Below are 18,514 nucleotides of genomic sequence, written 5' to 3'. Positions count from 1 at the left end.
GAGATGTACTTCGAAAACAGGAAACATCTTGACCACTTACATAAGCCCATTGTCCAACTCACATGAACTTAATGAACCCATAACCACTCAGCTCTCCCTCACACAAGCTAATAACAAATATGAGCTACATACTGTCCTCTTACATATTACTTCTGGAATCTGGTTTATTGCTAACCACTACACAAGTGAAAGCCATTTTCATGTAACTGGCCCCTCAGCGGACATACGGATACATAAAAGGGCAGATGAGATGGTGGACAATGGAGAATACTTATTAATGAGTATGTGTTTTGCAGGCAGCTTAGAGGATATAGGGATAGTTCAGACAAGGGGTGAGCACTAACCAGATACAGGGAATAAATGGGAATCCACACATGGGAGACAAATATTTCAGACAGGGAGCAGGCAAGGCCAGAGTCCAAAACAAAGCAGGTAAGCATGAAAAAAAAGCTGTAAAATGACAAAATGACTCTTTGTGGACAATCTAACAAAGTGAGTGTAGACTGTAGACACATATACAGACTGTGTGATTTCACAGATAGACAGCAGGTGATTGTGGGCAGAGCAGGTAGTAGCAACTGGAGAGTAAGACAAAAGCAAGGGGCTGGATCTGAAATGACAGGGAAGACACAGGGCAGAGACAGGACCAGATCAAATAAACAAATGAATAAAAGGGCTATAACACACTCTGAGGGAAGACTAGACTGCATAATTTTCAATGAAACAGCAGGCCATTGTGTAACACTATTAAAGTCCCACTTAACACACCAAAGATGGCACCGCATATGTTTGCCTTGGTAAAGCGCTCTCTCGTGTGTCTGTTGCTTTTTCTCATTGTCTTGATCTTCTGCAGCCCATCCCAGATTACCTTCACCAGAGAAGAGCTACTAAACATCATACAACTCACTCCGAACCATAACTATATAACACAATGACAACCCTCAGTTCAGTACCTTGTAAATACAGTATACTTTTGTATATATCTATCTGAAAAACTCCATTTAAACTGTGTGTATACAGTATGTATTTCCATATTTATAAGTACTTTATTTTTACTTTCCTAATACACATTCATTTTTTGTTTGCATTGTTTTTCTTTTTTTGTTCTCTCACTCTTATCTTGTTTACTCGTTGCCTCATGGAAGAACATTGTACATGCACATTTAGAGCCACTGTACCAAAGTCAAATTCCTTCTGTTCAACCCTTGGCCAATATAGGTGATTCTGATTCAGATTCTGTTTCTGATTCTGAAATTCAAACTCAACTAAATTCCTGCATTCTTCACCACAAAGTCCCACTGACTCCTTAGTAAATATGAATATGTGCAATTTCATCAAAAAAATGAGCCACATAACCTTAGGAAATATCTCATTAAATGTTTGTCTATATGTGTCAGCTCTGTGATAAACTGCCAAGCTCTCCATGGTGTACCTCCCCTTTTCTCTGATTTTAGATGGGATTGGATCCAACCCCCATGCGTCCTTCCACGGCATAAGTTGGACTATACAACTTAGAAGTTATGATGTCGAGAGTTTTTTATGTGAATAGATTTAAAAATGAACTAACAGAGCAGTGATTAGTGTTGTCACCTCACAGCAACAAGACTCCGGATTCGAGCTCCAACCAAGCTGATCCCTTTCTGGAGTTTGCATATTCACCCTGTGCATGTGTGGGTCTCTCTCCAGGTACTCTGGCTTCCTCCCAGTCCAGCGACATACAGATTAGGTTGACTGGTAACTCTAAATTACATGTAGGAGTGAGTGTGGTTGTCTGTCACTAAACCTCAGCCCTGTGATAGACTGGCAATCTTCCAGGGGTTACCCCACTCAATCAATGCCAAATGGAATTGGCTCCAGCACACCGCAACCTTCTTCAAGTTAAGCAGTATAGATGATGGATGGATGAACTAATAGAACTTGTCATAATGTTTAAGAAGAACCAAATTTCCAAAGTTCCATCCAGCTTATGTTGAAGTACTTTTTAGACTTCATTTTAGGACCATGGATGCCATGATTCTACTAAAACTGTGAACCTGAACTGTTGCTGTCATGATTGTGATTTCTAACTTTGACAACAGACATACAGTGAGGTGCAGAGCAACACTACTGTTCTCCTACACACCAGGATTTATTTATCACGTAATCTGGCTATCTGGTCTCCATCATGGTGGTGTCTGAGGTTTGTTTCATACTTCCTGGTACACAATCAATTAATGTGGACTTTGCTTTAATATTTGTTATATCCTTCCGTGAAATGTGTTTTCTTTATATACACTGACCGCTACTGATGTCTGAACAGATCATAGTTTATGATTATGAATTAGCAAAATGGGTTAATTTACATACTTGTATCAATACAGTCAAAACCTCCTTTGATCATTAATATATGTGAAATTTAATAATAAGTTGGTATTTAATTATTAGATTTCTATCTAACAATATGTATAAAGTAGCCAAATGACTCTATATGCACAACACTCAAACACCTTGCTCCCCATTGTATTATTTCATTTCTCATCTTGGTAAATGATAGCAGGGACAGGAATGTTTAAATAAATAATTAGTTTTAACAAGTGGGGACACTCAGCATGTATATATTTTCACCATGTATATAAATCATAATGAAGTAATCATGTGAAAATGTATCTCAACTGGCTGATCATCTCTGCTGGCAGTAATGGGAAATAAACCGCAGAAAAATAGGACACAAATGTGGAATATATTCTGGCTAAATGGAATATTTGAAAATGCATTTAAAATAAACAGTGTTAAGAAAGTGTCTCCTCTCATTGTGGACTGCTGGGTATGACAGAGATGAAGATAAAATGAAATTAAGATATATACTTTCAAAAACCTTTTAAGGTAGACACAGAGAAACTCATGCGCAAAGAACTGGAGTACAGACTATTTGAATTGTACATGTGATGAAGAAAAATACAAGAGACAAAATAAGAGAAACATTTATATGCACGTGCCTAAAAACATCAAAGATACAGTTATTAATTTGTCCATACAAAGTGCTTGTCGCTTCAGTGACTTAGCAACAACACTTAAAAACACATTTTTCTCATCAAAAAAAGGTCATATGTCTCTTCTCAGTCTCTCCACAGTTTTTCTCTACAGTATGTTGGCCTCACAGGAGTTAGGCTGCAGTATCTCAAGTGTAACAATGAGTTTGACAGATTTTCTAAACCAGGGATAGAAAAAGGCATAAATCACAGGGTTTAGACAGGAGTTAAAATACATCAAAAAACTCATAAAAACCTCAACTGAAGAACCCATCATGATGTCATAGCCGGAAAAAGTGGCACAATAATATGGACAGTAACACAAGAGAAACACAGCAACAAGGACACCAAGAGTCCTGGCTGCTTTCAATTCTGATTTCTTAACAGTCACAGTCACTGTAAGCTGCAGTGTGACAGCTGTAATGTGAGAGCGCATGGCACGGGCCTGAGACACAGCCACCACAAACACTCTCATATACAGAATGATGATGGCAGTAATGGGAAGGATAAAGAACAAAACAATATCAACAGCTCCATTTATGTTAACTGCACATTGTCCATAGCAGGAGTTATACCTGCCTGGTTGTTTCAGGTTATCATATAAACCCAAAAAGCTATAGAAAATAGAATAAATCCAACACAGGAGAACAAAGACTTGAACTCTCTTTTGAGTGATTTTGGTGGGGTAGCGCAGAGGGTCACAGATAGCCACATAACGGTCGACTGATATGAGAACCATGTTTACTACTGACGCATTGACAGTGATACAGTTTAAGAAAAAGCACAGAACACACACCAGGTCACCCAGAAACCAGCACGGTTCTGTTAAGAGGATTTGTAATGGCATCACAAAGAGGCCAACGAGGAAGTCAGCGACAGCCAGAGAGAGGAGGAGGAAGTTGGTGGGGTTGTAGAGCTGCCTGCAGTGAGAGAATATCATCACTGTCAATCAGTATTATTACCAATGGAAGTAGTTGTTTTATGAAATCATTAATAATAGTTCAAACAACAGTGTTTCTAAACAGTAAATGTTTCTTATGAACAAAAGTCTCATCAAACCACAAATATAATACTATAATATATATAATACTACTCAAGCTCAGTGGTTTCAGTCAATCTCACTACAACAACATATGATCAATGGTAAAACATTTATTTCTGCCTGAAGTGGGAGATGGAGATGATGACCAGCAGGTTGAGAGATGCAGTCAGCACAGAGATGGAGGAAAACACAATGTAAATGATCATTGTCTCAGAGTGAGGACGTGTCTGCTTTTTGCAAGATGTGTTGAGGAGTTGTGGAAAGCAGAGTTCTGCTTCCTCCATCATCAGAGAGGAGAAGAGGGATAGCTAGTGAACATTTGCAGCTTTCTGAGGAATGTTCTGTATCATATAGCCGATTTATCTCTCGCATCATTCCCCCTCCTCCCTCCTGTTGTCTTTCACTCTGTGTCTCATAGATACTGAACTCCCTCCTCCCTAACTATGCATCATACTCTTCATTATTTTCATCACTCTCTGAAACCCTTTTTCTCTCTGGTGTAACAGGTTAACATTGGTTTGTTTTGACTGATGCAGGGACTCTAGTGACTACAGCACCAATTATGGCCTTTGAGAGACAACATAAGAAATAAATCCTGAGACTGTTCGAATAAACAGTCTCAGGAAATAAAAGAATTTAGCAACAAATGGTTAAGTTTACTTTTTACTTTGAACACTGAGTCATTCACTCAAGCATTGAAATAAAGCTGCTCTGATCAATGTTTTCGGATTAAAAATAAGTCTAATAACTATGTATTATGTTAATAAGTGATTCACTTCCATTTTCAATTACAGTTATCGTGTAAGCAAAACCAAAATTCCAAAGACTCGTCACTGTGATGTTGGTGGCAACATTTAAATTTTTGGGTAGAATCACCTGAAGCCTTGCAGACCATTACATCACCATTATGTCATTAACTTTGAGTCTGCTCTTTCCCGTAGCATGTCCTGTACCTTTCTGTATCTTTGGTTGGTCAAAATATGCCTGACCCTTTGTGTGCCTGGGGACACTTCTCTGTCTTTAATCATTTTAAAATTTTCTCCTTTCAACAGCTTTACAAAGTTGTTGACCACATGAAACATCCACCCGTTAATTAGATATAAGTTAATCTGATTTATTTAAAGGTAAAAAATCCATATTGCATGTCTGTTAGTGCCTTGTTTCTGTAACATTTGAGAGAACTGCTGTAAGGCTGGAGAAGTTACAATGTCTGCATTATGCCAGTTAAAATCTGGGGTTCCTTAATTACCTACTTTGTTTAGAGTGTTATAAATCTCTTTTCATCGGTACATATACCATTGTTTACCTATCTATGGAGGAGAAACTCATTAATTAATGCCGACACAGGTCGTTATGCTGTTCGCTTTTGACACAACACCAGAAACTGGAGTTGTGCACGTTTACAAACTATCCTCTTGTTTTTAGGAAGAGGCTCTCTGCTTTTATCATTCGGAAATATTTACAGACTATTTGGAGTTATGAGGGGTGCCAAGATAATCTAGAGTTACTCAAGATTAAACATTAAATGGCTTAAAATGAGCATGCCATGGCCACTTTAACCATTAATTTTAAAATTCATTATTGTGGCTTTCTTGAACAGACTTGGAGAATTAGTTTCGTATTTGTTTCTCAAACAAAACAACCCAATGTTACACCAGGAAGATAAGGGTTTCAGAGAGTGATGATGATGATGAAGAGTATGATTCATAGTTAGGGAGGAGGGAGTTCAGTATCTAAGACAGAGACTGAAAGACAGAAGAGCAGGAGGAGGGGGAATGATGAGAGAGATAAATCAGCTGTATGATACAGAACTTTGCTCAGAAAGCTGCAAGTGTTCAGCAGCTTCCCCTCTTCTCCTCTCTCTCTGATGATGAAGGAAGATGAACTCTGCTTTCCACAACTCCTCAAGACATCTTGCAAAAAGCACACACGTCCTCACTCTGAGACAGTGGTCATCTGCATTATGGTTTCCTTTGTCTCTGACTGCATCTCTCAGCATGCTGGTTGCTTTATGATTTATGTTTGACATCAAGTAAGACGGAATTGATTCTCTTTCATGCTGGTGTTCATGCTATTCTCCAGAGATACAGTAGCCGAGCTGTTTCCCTCAAGCGACTGTGTCTTCTGTGTCAGTATATTTGCCTCCAAGCTTCTCCTGCTGCAGCTACTTTCCCCCGAGCGTCTCTGCAGTAGCCCATCTCCCTCCAAGCTAACTGCTTAAGCTCCATCTCCTGTGCTAGCCTGCAGCAGCTCCTCTACTACCTGGGCTTTTCACTCACCACTCACAGCCTTCAACAAACCAACCTCAGAGCAGCTCTCCTCCAGTTCCCACCAGCCTCTACCTACCTACTTCTGTGAACTACTCCTCCTCCTACCTGGATATTGCAGGTCATCTCCCCCTCCAACACTCAAGCCAAGCACACCTGCCTACATCAGCGACCAAGCCACAGAACAACTACACCTCTCCTGGCAAAACCATCGGCACTCCCCTCAGTCTCAGTGAGTTGCCTCAGGCAGCAGTCCTTCACAAGTCCTACTCCTACAATCCTTCTTGAACATCCGCCATTACTGCTACCTGGCCGAAGCCACCATTACTGCTACCTTGCCGTTATCCCAGGCCGTCTATCAAGATTCTCCTGTGTCCAGCTTCAGTGCTCATAATCTGAATATTGTGTGCCTTCATTAAACGCTCTTTTCTGACTAGAACCTTGAGTTTTGCTATTTGAGTCCAGACAGTCCCTCTCTCACCAGGAGGTGAGAGACACCAACCTTAACAGGGATGCTGGAATGTTCAGACTCCTCTCTGCTTGTTATCACCAAAAAACTGGCTCTCCAGTTGTTATAACAACTGAAACTACTATATGGGAGTTGAATGTGAAACTAAGTTAAAGGGCCCATGACATGCTTTTCCTTGTTTTCTGACTTATCTACAATGTTACAACAGGGAATTATCATCTTAGACGTGACCTAAAGCTCAAAAAATGAGATGTATGTATGTTATAATACTTCTATGCAGAAACAACTCTGCTTACACACATCTCACAAACTCTTGCTCGCAAGCCTTTTTTTTCCCTAATAAAATGAAGTGATAGTTTAATGACTTCCTTCACTGGTCATAATCTCTAGGCAGTTGTGCATTCATGTGAGCTTGCCTGACATCCACCAGTGCAATTGTAAAAGTGGAATTTTTCGGCTGTGTCTGGTTTTGTGGATATATTTTACCACCTGCTGCTGCACTGTGACCAGAGGATATGGAGAAAAATACAGGGCCTTAGGTTACAGCATGTCCAGGAATGTTCCTGTACAAGGACTCACTGTTTTACCTGGCTGGGTCTAACCTACGATCAGCCAGCCAGTGAAGCACCGCCCGGAGCATAGTACCTGTTTGTTTTGACTGCTTGAGGCCAGTGTGTCTGCCACATGTGATGTGATGCAAGTTAACGAGCACCAATTCCCCCGGAGCACAGTACCTGTTTCTTTTGACTGCTTGAGGCCAGTGTGTCTGCCGCATGTGATGTGATGCAAGTTAATGAGCACCTTAAAAACCAGTAACAATAGATGCTTATTGGAGTTTCCAGCCCTGATGAGCCCTGTAACAGTGCACCACCAGTTTTGAATCTGAGCCAGAAAGGGTCCCAACAAACTGCTATCCTGGCTGGCCACATGAAGAGCCAGTCCTACAGCTGGCTAAGTGACCTCTTGATTGATATCTCACAAACTTGTAGTTGCTTCGACATTAAAGCCCATAAATTACAGAAATCACTGTTAATCTTCTCCCTAAATTATCCTTGAAATTGTGATTTAGTTCCAAAACCTAATGTCATTTATGTGAAATTTAATTCATTTTCTACCATCGCTAAAACAGACCATCCAGTCTTTCATCAATTCATCTAATCATCTTTGGAATTGAAACATCCTGACTCCCCACTCATTTTCTTAGGGGATTTTAACAGAGCAAACCTCACCCATGACCTACCAAAATACAGACAGCACATCAGTTGTCCCACCAGGGACAAAACCACATTGGACCATTGCTACACTGTGATAAAGGACCTTTATCCTTTTGTTCCTCGTGCTGCCCTCAGACTTTCTGATCACCGCATGATCCATCTCATCCTGACTTATAGTCAGAAAAATAAAGCTGCAAAGCCTGTGGTCAAAACAAAAAAGAGATGGGCCGAGCAGGCAAAGACAGAGCAACAGGCCTGCTTTGACTGCACAGATGGGATTGCTTCTAAAGGTGCAACAACAAACCTGGATGAACTCACTGGCACTGTGACATCATACATTAGTTTTTTTGACAACATGTGCGTGCCCACCAAGACCTTCTCCACATATAACACCAACAAACCCTGGCTCATAGTAAAATTCAAGCAGCTTCAGCACGCCAAAGAGGAGACCTACAGAAATGGGGACAGGATCCTGTAGAGTCAGGCCAGGAACACATTAGCAAGGAAGATCAGAGTAGCAAAGAAGAGCTACTCTGAAAAGTTGAAAAAACAGTTTTCAGGTGATATCCCTTCATCTGTGTGAAGAAGCCTACAGAACATCAGTGGCTACAGGAACCCCACTGTGGAGTTAATAGCTTTTAGAAACAGAACTCCACACACCTCATCTACCTTACCTCTGACCCAGCAGCTGCTCCCCCTGTGATCACATCCCTTCCTCTATCCCCCTAGCTCCGGCCCCTAGCCCCAGCGAAAAGGATGTGTATTGCCTTTTTATGAAACAAAAGATCAGAAAGGCACCAGACCTAGACAGTGTGAGCCTCCTCCTGCATGAAAGCCTGTGCTGATCAACTGGGCCCCATCTTCAGACATATCTTCAAAACTCCACCATCATCCTGATCCCCAAGAACCCCACAATTACTATACTGAACAACTACAGACTTGTCACCCTGACATCTGTGGTCATTAAGTCCTTTGAGAGACTAATGTTCGCCCACCTGAAGGACATCACAGACCCCTGCTGCATCCCCTGCAGTTTACCTACCAGGCAAACAGGTCAATGAATGATGCCGACAACATGGCACTGCATTACATCCTGCAACACCTTGACTCCCCAGGGACCTATGCATTGGTCCTCTTCATGGACATCAGCTTGGCATCACCATCATCTCACACATCATCCACTCCAAAGTGACTCAGTTCAATGTGCCTGCCTACACCTGACAGTGGATCACCAGCTTTTAACCTGAGACCACATGAGACAACCCCTTTGTTAAACTCCTAAAATTCGGACATGACACAAAGGTCATTGATCTCATTTGAGACAATGATGAGTCTGCATACAGATGGGAGGTTGAAGAGCTGGCTCCGTGGTGCTATTACAACAACCTGGAGCTGAACATGAACAAAAAAAAACTGGAGAACTGGTGCCCTTACACAATTAATTGCAGCCATCTTTCATGGTTCAATCATCACTTATTATTTTAATTTAAACAACTTACTTCAACAAGTAACCAAACAATATGCTAACCAGCATCATAAAATGTACATTATTAGCATGTGAAATGCAAGTAATATACCATGACAAACATAACATATATACCATGGCAAACATAACATATAACATATTGCTAATACACTAAAATAACAGAATGTGTACATTCTCTTAACAGATAATGCTTTAAACAGTTAATATGTCAGCATAAACAAATAACAATTTATCTTGTGTTAATCAGCTTGTGGCTAATGGTCTTCCACCCCACTAACAATATTAGCATTAGCACAAGTAAATGGACTTAATGCCTCAGCTTAGTTTGTCAGCCAGTGGCCTAACATGCTAGAATTTTTAATTCACCAGAACAAAGAACTGGGGAAATGGTACCTGGTCTCCAAGCTCAAACTGCAGTGAACTGACATGCAGCTTCTATTTAAACATGCATTTTACACCTTTTCACTATTACAGTGTTTAATCACACCTTTTTTACTCTGCAATCAACATTTAGCTGTCATCAGCTCCTGGCTATAACTGGTGCAGTGCCTTCTCACCTAAATCCTGTGACCAAAGAGGAACCATCAAAAGTGGGATGAGCCCAGCTGGTTAATGTGGAGGTAATTTCTGTTTTACTGTCTTATTGGAACTTTGTACTTAAAGTGAACTCATTCTGTTTTTGTTGTTTGCAGCCAGCGAGGTATGTTTGTTTACATTTAGGTTCCATCAAATTGACTCCACTGTAGTTTGTTTTCTACGATGTGTGTGTGTTAATTTGTGCATATTTTGTATGCTGTCATGTATGTTAGTAATTTGACCTTGGATTTGATGACAGCTAAGTGCAACTCCCCATCTCCCATTCCCCGACTGGCTTACATCCCACTGCCACTAACTGCCACACAAGCCCTACATCTATTTTCTGAAGTATTTTGTCACTGTTTATTCAAATATCCCAAAATCAGTTTATGTTATTGTAGTATTTCTGTAAGTAAAGCTAAATTCAATTTAATTAAATTCAGTTCACTTATGTTGTCTCTCAAAGACCATAACTGGTGCTGTAGTCACTAGAGTCCATGCATCAGCCAAAACAAACCAAGAGCAACCTGTTACACCAGAGAGAAAAAGGGTTTCAGAGAGTGATGAAGATGATGAAGAGTATGATGCTTATTGAGGGAGGAGGGAGTTCAGTATCTGAGATAGAGACTGAAAAACAGCAGAGCAGGAGGAGGGGGAATGAAGAGGGCGTTCAATCAGCTACCTGTATGACATAGAACCTTGCTCAGAAAGCTGAGTGTTTAGCAGCTTCCCCTTTCCTCCTCTCTCTCTGATGATGGAGCAAGCTGAACTCTGCTTTCCACAACTCCTGAACACATCTTGCAAAAAGCTCACACGTCCTCATTCTGAAGCAATTCTCATGTATACAGTGTTTTCCTCCATCTCTCTGCTGACTGTGTCTCTCAACCTGCTGGTCATCATCTCCATCTCCCACTTCAGGCAGAGATAAATGTCTTAGCATTGATCATATGTTGCTGTAATGAGATTCAATCAGTGACATCTGAGCATTACATTCTGGTGGTTTCATGAGATTTTTGTTCATAAGCTGTGCTGACAACACTTACTGTTTAGATAATTTGTATTGAACTGTTATTAATGATTTCATAAAACAACTATTTCCAATTGTAATAATGCTGTTTCTCTACATAAAATTGACAGTGCTGATATTCTCTCACTCCAGGCAGCTCCACACTCCGACCAACCTCCTCCTCCTCTCTTTGGCTGTTGCTGACTTCCTCATCGGCCTCCTTGTAATGCCAGTAGAAATCCTCCTAACAGAACCCTGCTGGCTCCTGGGTGACCTGGTGTGTGTTCTAGTTTATTTCGTACCTTGTATCATACTCTTGGCCTCAGTAGTAAACATGGTTCTCATATCAGTTGACCGTTATGTGGCTATCTGTGACCCTCTGCGCTACCCCACCAAAATCACTCAAAAGAGAGTTCAAGTCTTTGTTCTCCTGTGTTGGATTTATGCTGTTTTCTACAGCTTTCTTCTTTATTATGATAACCTGAAACAACCAGGCAGGTATAACTCCTGCTATGGAGAATGTGTGGTTAATATAAATGGAGCTGTTGACATGGTGTTGTTCTTTATTCTTCCCATCACTGCCATCATCATTCTGTATATGAGAGTGTTTGTGGTGGCTGTGTCTCAGGCCCGTGCCATGCGCTCTCACATTGCAGCAGTCACACTGCAGCGTTCAGTGACTGTGACTAAGAAATCAGAACTGAAAGCAGCGAGGACTCTTGGTGTCCTTGTTGCTGTGTTTCTCATGTGTTACTGTCCATTTTATTGTGTCACTCTCTCTGGCTATGACCTCATGATGAGTTCTTCAAGTTCATTCTTTGTGCTTTTTCTGACAAATTTTAACTCATGTCTCAACCCTGTGATCTACACCTTTTTCTACTCCTGGTTTAGAAAATCTGTTAAACTCATTGTTACACTTGAGATACTGCAGCCTAACTCCTGTGAGGCCAATGTACTGTAGAGAGAAACTCTAGAGAGACTGAGAAGAGTCGCATGAACTTTCTGTGAAGAGACAAATGTGTTTTTAAGTGTCATTGGTAAGTCACTGAAGTGAAAAGCACCTGTTATGGACAAATTATTAAACTTGTCCTTGATGTTTTTTGCTCATGTGCACATAAATGCAGTCATCTTATTCTTTCGCTTGTATTTTTCTTCATCACATGTAACAATTCCATCCGTACTCCAGTTGTTTGCAGAGGAGTCTCTCTTAAAAGGTTTTTGAGTGTATATTGGTTAATTTGATTTTATCATCACCTCTGTCATGCCCAGCAGTCCACAGTGAGAAGAGGCATATTCTTTCAGTGTATTTTATGTAAATGCATATTCAAATATTCCAATACCAGTAAAATCTCACTTACCCAGAATATATTCCACATTTACCGTACAGTATGTTCTATTTTTTTCTGTAGTTTGTTTCCCATTACTGCCAGCAGAGATGATCAACCAGTTGGGATACATTTTCACATGATTACTTTATTATGGTTTATATACATGCTGAAAATGAGCTGGGTAGCCCCACTTGTAAATTCAAATTTATCAGATTGAACATTCCCATCCTTGCTATCATTTACCAAGATGAGAAATGAAAAAACATAATAATAAGGAGCAAGGTGATTGAATGTTGTGAATATGGAGTTGTTTGTCTACTTTATACACATTTGTCAAAAGAATTTCCAAACAGAGCAACAAAGTCACTGGAATGGTAACAGCAGTATTCTTTACTTGGCAAGGAGTCAGCATGAGCATACAGAGTTGTCTGAATGAGATAGGTTGAAACAGTACAATATATATTTGAAGGGGAACTCCCTGAGGACGTAACCCAGGCGTCAATCAAGTCGTAAAGTAGATTTAAACAGCAAAGTAGAATTTGAGAGGGTTTGCCCTGATAACCCCTTAGACACTAAATAAGCTGGGTGCATGTTTATCTTCACAGTTTATGGCTGGCTCCTCTAAGTCTGGGACACCCTATAGTTGAATATATCACAGCACACAGAGTACTAAAAGAAAGATAAAACATATCCTTCAGTTCACACAAGCAGTTTCTCACAGTTGTCTGTTCTGAAAGTGTAAAATCAACTGAATGGCATATGTAGGTTAATATATTGATTAAAACACAGCTTAAAACATATTTAATAATGTAATTTTCCTGACAACATTGTTACATAAAAATATAAATTAAATACCATCTGATTATTTAATTTCACACAGAATAATGATCAAAGGAGGTTTTGACTGTATTGATACAAGTATGTAAATTAACATGTTGTGCTAATTCATAATCATAAACTATGATCTATTCAGACATCAGTAGAAGTCAATTTATATAAAGAAAAACACTTCACAAAAGGATATAACAAATATTAAAGCAAAGTCCACATTAATGGACTGTGTACCAGGAAGTATCAAACAACCTCAAACACCACCATGATGAAGGCCAGATAGCCAGATCATGTGATAAATATATCCTGGTGTGTAGGAGAACAGTAGTGTTGCTCTGCACCTCACTGTGTGTCTGTTGTCAAAGTTAGAAATCTCAATTGTACAGCAACAGTTCAGGTTCATAGTCTTAGCAGAATTATGGGATTCACTGTCCTAAAAATCTAAAAATAACTTCAGTGGTGTGGATGGATATATATATAAAACATAAAAAATTTCCTACTTGCCTCAGTTTAGGGCGGTCTTATTCCCTCCTTCAAGCTCGGGTCCTCTACCAGAGGCCTGGCAGCTTGAGGGTCCTGTGCAGTATCTTAGCTGTTCCTAGGACTGCACTCTTCTGGACAGAGATCTCAGATGTTGTTCCTGGGATCTGTTGGAGCCACTCTCCCAGTTTGGGGGTCACAGCCCCAATGCTCCTATTACCACAGGGCCCACACTTGTGCCTTCACCTTCCACTACTATGTCCGGTTGGTTGGCCATTACCAGTTTGTCAGTTTGTATCTGGACGTCCCACAGGATCTTAGCTTGGTCATTCTCAACCACCTTTGGAGGTGTATCCCATTTTGACTTTGGGGCGTCCAGCCTGTACTCGGCACAGATGTTAATTTGTGCCTTCACCTTCCACATCTTTTCTAGCTCTTCTTTCAGCCCTTGGTATTTCTCGAGCTTCTTCCTGATGTCAGACTTTCCAGCATTTTTTCTTGTTCCTGTTTTTCATGTTTTGACCCCGGATTGTATTTTGACCACTGTGTACCTCCTTGCCCTCCTGATTCAGGCTGCTTCCTGTGTATGGATTATCGGACTTCCCTCTTGAACCTCTCGTTTGTGGATTCCTCAGCTGTGTGGTTTGTGGATACCTCAGCTGTGCTTGCTGGCTCTGACCCTGGACTGTATTAACAACCTGAGAATATGTTTCAAGTTACGTAGTTTTCTGTATCGTGTTGTTATTGGTGCGCGTATTAAAGTGACAGTGTTTTATTTATCCTCGTCTGGCTTTATAATTGAGTTCACCCTGTGTTATCATTGGCAGCTGTACACGCCGACCCTGACAACTTCTTCTATCTGATGGTGGTACATACCATGCAGGGGTTTGTCCTTCCATGACGGTTCCTGATCTTCCTTCCCTTGTTCTTCTGGTTTCTGCTGCCTGAGGTATTCACTAAGCACATCATCACTCTGGGCCATCTGCCTGATGTATTCATGGATCTTTGCTGTTTCATCCCGGATAGTGGCTCTGATGCCCACTAATCCTCTGCCTCCTTCCTCCTGCTTAGTGTACAGTCTCAGGATGCTAGATTTGGGGTGAAACCCGCCACGCATTGTAAGGAGCTTCCTTGTCCTGATGTCAGTGGCCTCTATCTCCTCCTTTGACCAGCTTATTATGCCAGCAGGCTACCTGATGACCAGCAGGGCATAGGTGTTAATCACTCAGACTTTGTTCTTTCCTTTCAGCAGACTTCTCAGGACTTGCCTTACTCTCTGCAGGTACTTTGTAGTTGCTGCTTTGTGGTTGGAGACACAGTCATGTGTGTACATGGTGAAGAGTTTGGGGGCTGATACAGCAGCCCTGCAGTGAGCCTGTGCTGATTGTGAGCTCAGCAGACACCCATCCTCTCTTTCTCACCACCTGTGGTCTTTCAGTCAGGAAGTCCAAGATCCAGTTACAGGTGGGAGTCGGGACCCCAAGGTCTGTCAGCTTCTCAATCAGCCTGCCTGGGAAAATTGTGTTGAATGCAGAACTGTAATCCAGGAAGAGCATCCTAGCATACTTGCTGCTGTTATCCAGGTGTTTCAGGGTATGGAATAGAGCCAGAGCTGCCGCCTCGTCCACTGATCTGTTGGGGCAGTAGACAAACTGGAAAGGGTCTGCAGTGTCCGGGACCATGTGGTTAACATATGTGAGGACCAGTTTCTCCAAGAACTTCATGGCAACTGATGTGAGCGCCACTGGCCTAAAGTCATTCAGAGTGGATGTGACTGATGTCTTAGGGACCGGTATGATTATGGATCTTTTGAAAATGCAAGGGACTACTGCTTGGGTTAAAGACAGGTTGAAGATGTTTGTATACACACTAGGTAGTTGATCCCCACAGGCTTTCAACACTTTAGGGGGGACACCAACTGGTCCTGCAGTCTTATGGGGATTTACCTGTCTCAGGGCCTTAAGGACCTGTGTGTGTGTCACTTGAAAAGCAGTGTCCCCCAGGTCACAGGGGGATTTTGAACGGGTATCTGTGTTCATCCTGTCAAACCTAACATAGAAGTTATTAAGGCTGTCTGGGAGGGTGGCGTCCTGGGGGGCTGTGTCTATTGATTTGTTTCTTTACTTTGTGACTGCCTGGATTCCCTGCTACATGCTGCATGTTTTGTTATTCATGTAGCAGCTCTCCAGTTTTTGGAAGTATGCTTTCTTTGCAGCTCTGATGGGCTTCTGTAGTTCGTACCGGGCTCTCCTGTACTCCGCTTGGTCTCCTGACTTGAAAGCTTCCCGCCTCTTCCTGATTTTTTGTTTTATGTCCCTATTAAACCAGGGTTTTTGGTTGGGGAAAACACACACAGTTCTAGGTGGGGCGCATATGGACGTGCACCAGCTGATGTAATCACTCAATCTCTGCATATTCATGGATATTGTCTGTGGCCCCCTCAAAGATGTTCCACTCTGTGGCCTCTAGACAGCCCTGCAGGCTGGCCTGTGCACAGTCAGTCCAGGTGTTAAGAGTTCTCACTGTGACTTGAGCCGTTTGGTGTAAACTGGTTTGAGCCAGATTGCACTCTACCAAAATGAGGCTTAGGTTCAGCTGAGAAAGCATTTCTAATGTTACTGTAACATTGGTCCAGTGTTTTGTTTCCTCTAGTAGAAAAGGTTACAAACTGATACAGTTTAGGCATGCTTTTGCTGAGACTGCAGTGATTTAAAATTTCCCATAATAATAAAAGCAGCATCAGGATACAGTATGTGTTTGTTTTCATGCTCATTGATCATTTTATACAGTTCCTTGAGTGCGGTTCCTCCTCTTTGCCTGAGAGGGGAGCATACACTACACTCACTACACTGTAGTTCTCTGGGCAGAAATGGCCTTAGCTTTAGTGTTAAATATTCCACATCTTCATAACAGAATTTGTAGAGAATCTTACAGTCGGTCGACCAGGACTGTTTGACGAAGGCGGCTGTACCTCCTTAGTGGGTCTTGCTGCTTTCTGCTGCACTACGGTCCTGTCTGAAAACAGAGTAACCACCCAGAGTTATTGCCTCATCGGCTGTCTCTTTCCCCAGCCATGTTTCACAAAAACACAGCAGGGAGCAATCTTGTATGTCCTTCTGCGTGATAATCCGAGCGTGGAGTTCATCCATTTTATTTTCCAGATTGCATGTGGCAGGCTTCAGCTGGCTCTCCATGCCTAGAATTAAAGTTTAATGTGTTCATTATGAATATTCTGAGTCCCTCAGAATAAAACATAGCTTTGGACTTATGGACACTACAATAACTAAATGCAGCATACACATTATTGATTCTAATTACCAAATAATTAATTTAACCTGATATCCATCAAATATGATTGCAGTAAGAAAATATTTACAAAAAGAAAGTATTTAAATAAACCCGCTATCATATATTAGATGCACTTTAGATTCACCTTCCACAGACAAGTATTGAAAACAAAACATGTAAACATAATCTGTAACTGCACTGCAGATGCATGCTTTGTACTTTCAGTCAGGCATATTTTGTCTCATATCTTTCGTTTAATACAGTGCCAAGGCTTTTGTCATGATGTTAGGTTCAGTGCAGAAATTCCCTAGTCAAAGAGAAAGCAGATTTGTTTTCTTTGTCGTTAGTTTCATTTTGACTTGTTTACATTATTTCATACATTTGTGGTGTCATGGTTTCTGCCGGACTTCTGGGTTTCTATAGATGTTACTCTCAGGCTGGAGCTTTAATCTTGGGCTGAGCGCTGATTTTGGTGCGCTTCTTGTTTCCCATGGATATATATACTAGATGCGCATGAGCCACCTCAATCTATTACGGTGACATATCATTGTGGCCACCATGTTCTCAGGGGTGAGGCTGAACCTCCTAATCTGTGTATGTGTTTGAGGGTAGGGAATTTATCCACACCAAAATCATCTTACCTCTTTGCAGCCAATTTTCTAGCTGTTTAATTTATTACAAACCCCAGATATGTATTCATGATACAGGATGTTTGGTTAAATAGAAAATTCAGATGATCATATCAAAACACTTAATCTCTTGCAGATTGTAACAAGATATTCACATGTAGAACATAAACTTCATAATTATTAAAAAGTAACTATCCTGCCACCCCCTACATTGTAAAATGGCTTCCATATAGTTAAAAGATTAAATGCATATTTTGGCAGGTTACACCATTCTTTTTAATTACATTTCTAATGAAATGTTCATATTTTATTCACTTTTTTATGCACAATATTTATACACAGTATGTACTAGAAGGGTTGCATAGAGTTATAGTTTAACACTTATTATTACTCATATGTTCTGTTCTATATGTTCACTCCTTGAACCACCACCTTACTGTGGTGGAAGGATTTGAGTACCCGAGTGATCCTAGGAGTTATGTTGTCGGGGGCTATATGCCCCTGGTAGGGTCTCCCAAGGCAAACAGGTTCTGGGTGATGGGTCAGACTAAGAGCCCTTTATGAATAGAATTCAATCAAAGACCGTGATGTCACCCAGCATGGTGCAGCCAGGGCCCCACCCTGGAGCCAGGCCCGGGGTCGGGCTTAACCCGAACGAGCGACGTCGGTACGTCCTTCCGTGGGCCCATCACCTGCAGGAGGATCCATGGTGCACAGTGGATCGGTCAGCAGTCGAAGGCAGGGGCCCCAACAACCTGATTGCTAGACACAGAGACTAGCCCTGGGGACATGGAATGTCACCTCGCAGGTGGGGAAGGAGCCCGAGCTTGTGCAAGAGGTTGAGAGGTACCGGCTAGATATAGTCGGGCTCACCTCCACGCACAGCTTGG

The 18,514-nt window shown here is 41.4% G+C and overlaps 3 protein-coding genes across 3 annotated transcripts in view; 1 reads left to right on the top strand and 2 right to left on the bottom strand.

Moving 5' to 3' along the window:
- Positions 1-3,153: 3,153 nt before the first annotated feature.
- Positions 3,154-4,945, bottom strand: LOC109953098 (trace amine-associated receptor 13c-like; the record flags this gene model as incomplete). The annotated part of the gene is made up of 3 exons (XM_020588492.1): positions 4,927-4,945; positions 4,171-4,324; positions 3,154-3,928 (listed from the first exon to the last, which is right to left on the bottom strand). Coding segments are annotated over exons 1-3 (948 nt in total), but the record flags the coding sequence as incomplete, so codon positions are not given.
- Positions 4,946-8,355: 3,410 nt separating this feature from the next.
- Positions 8,356-11,993, top strand: LOC109953097 (trace amine-associated receptor 13c-like; the record flags this gene model as incomplete). The annotated part of the gene is made up of 4 exons (XM_020588491.1): positions 8,356-8,474; positions 10,179-10,186; positions 10,827-10,980; positions 11,222-11,993. Coding segments are annotated over exons 1-4 (1,053 nt in total), but the record flags the coding sequence as incomplete, so codon positions are not given.
- A 4,111-nt stretch (positions 11,994-16,104) lies between these two features.
- The window catches only part of LOC109953100 (trace amine-associated receptor 13c-like), a 31,846-nt gene continuing 29,436 nt past the window's right edge, over positions 16,105-18,514 (bottom strand). The window contains exon 4 of the mRNA XM_020588493.1: positions 16,105-16,194. Coding sequence (XP_020444149.1) covers positions 16,105-16,194 — 90 coding nt within the window. The remainder of the gene's footprint in view (positions 16,195-18,514) is intronic.

Source organism: Monopterus albus, unplaced genomic scaffold (assembly GCF_001952655.1).
Source record: "Monopterus albus unplaced genomic scaffold, M_albus_1.0 scaffold544.1, whole genome shotgun sequence".
Taxonomy (NCBI): Eukaryota; Metazoa; Chordata; class Actinopteri; order Synbranchiformes; family Synbranchidae; genus Monopterus; species Monopterus albus.
Note: the sequence above shows the minus strand (reverse complement) of the source record. Positions and strands in the feature narration are given on the sequence as shown.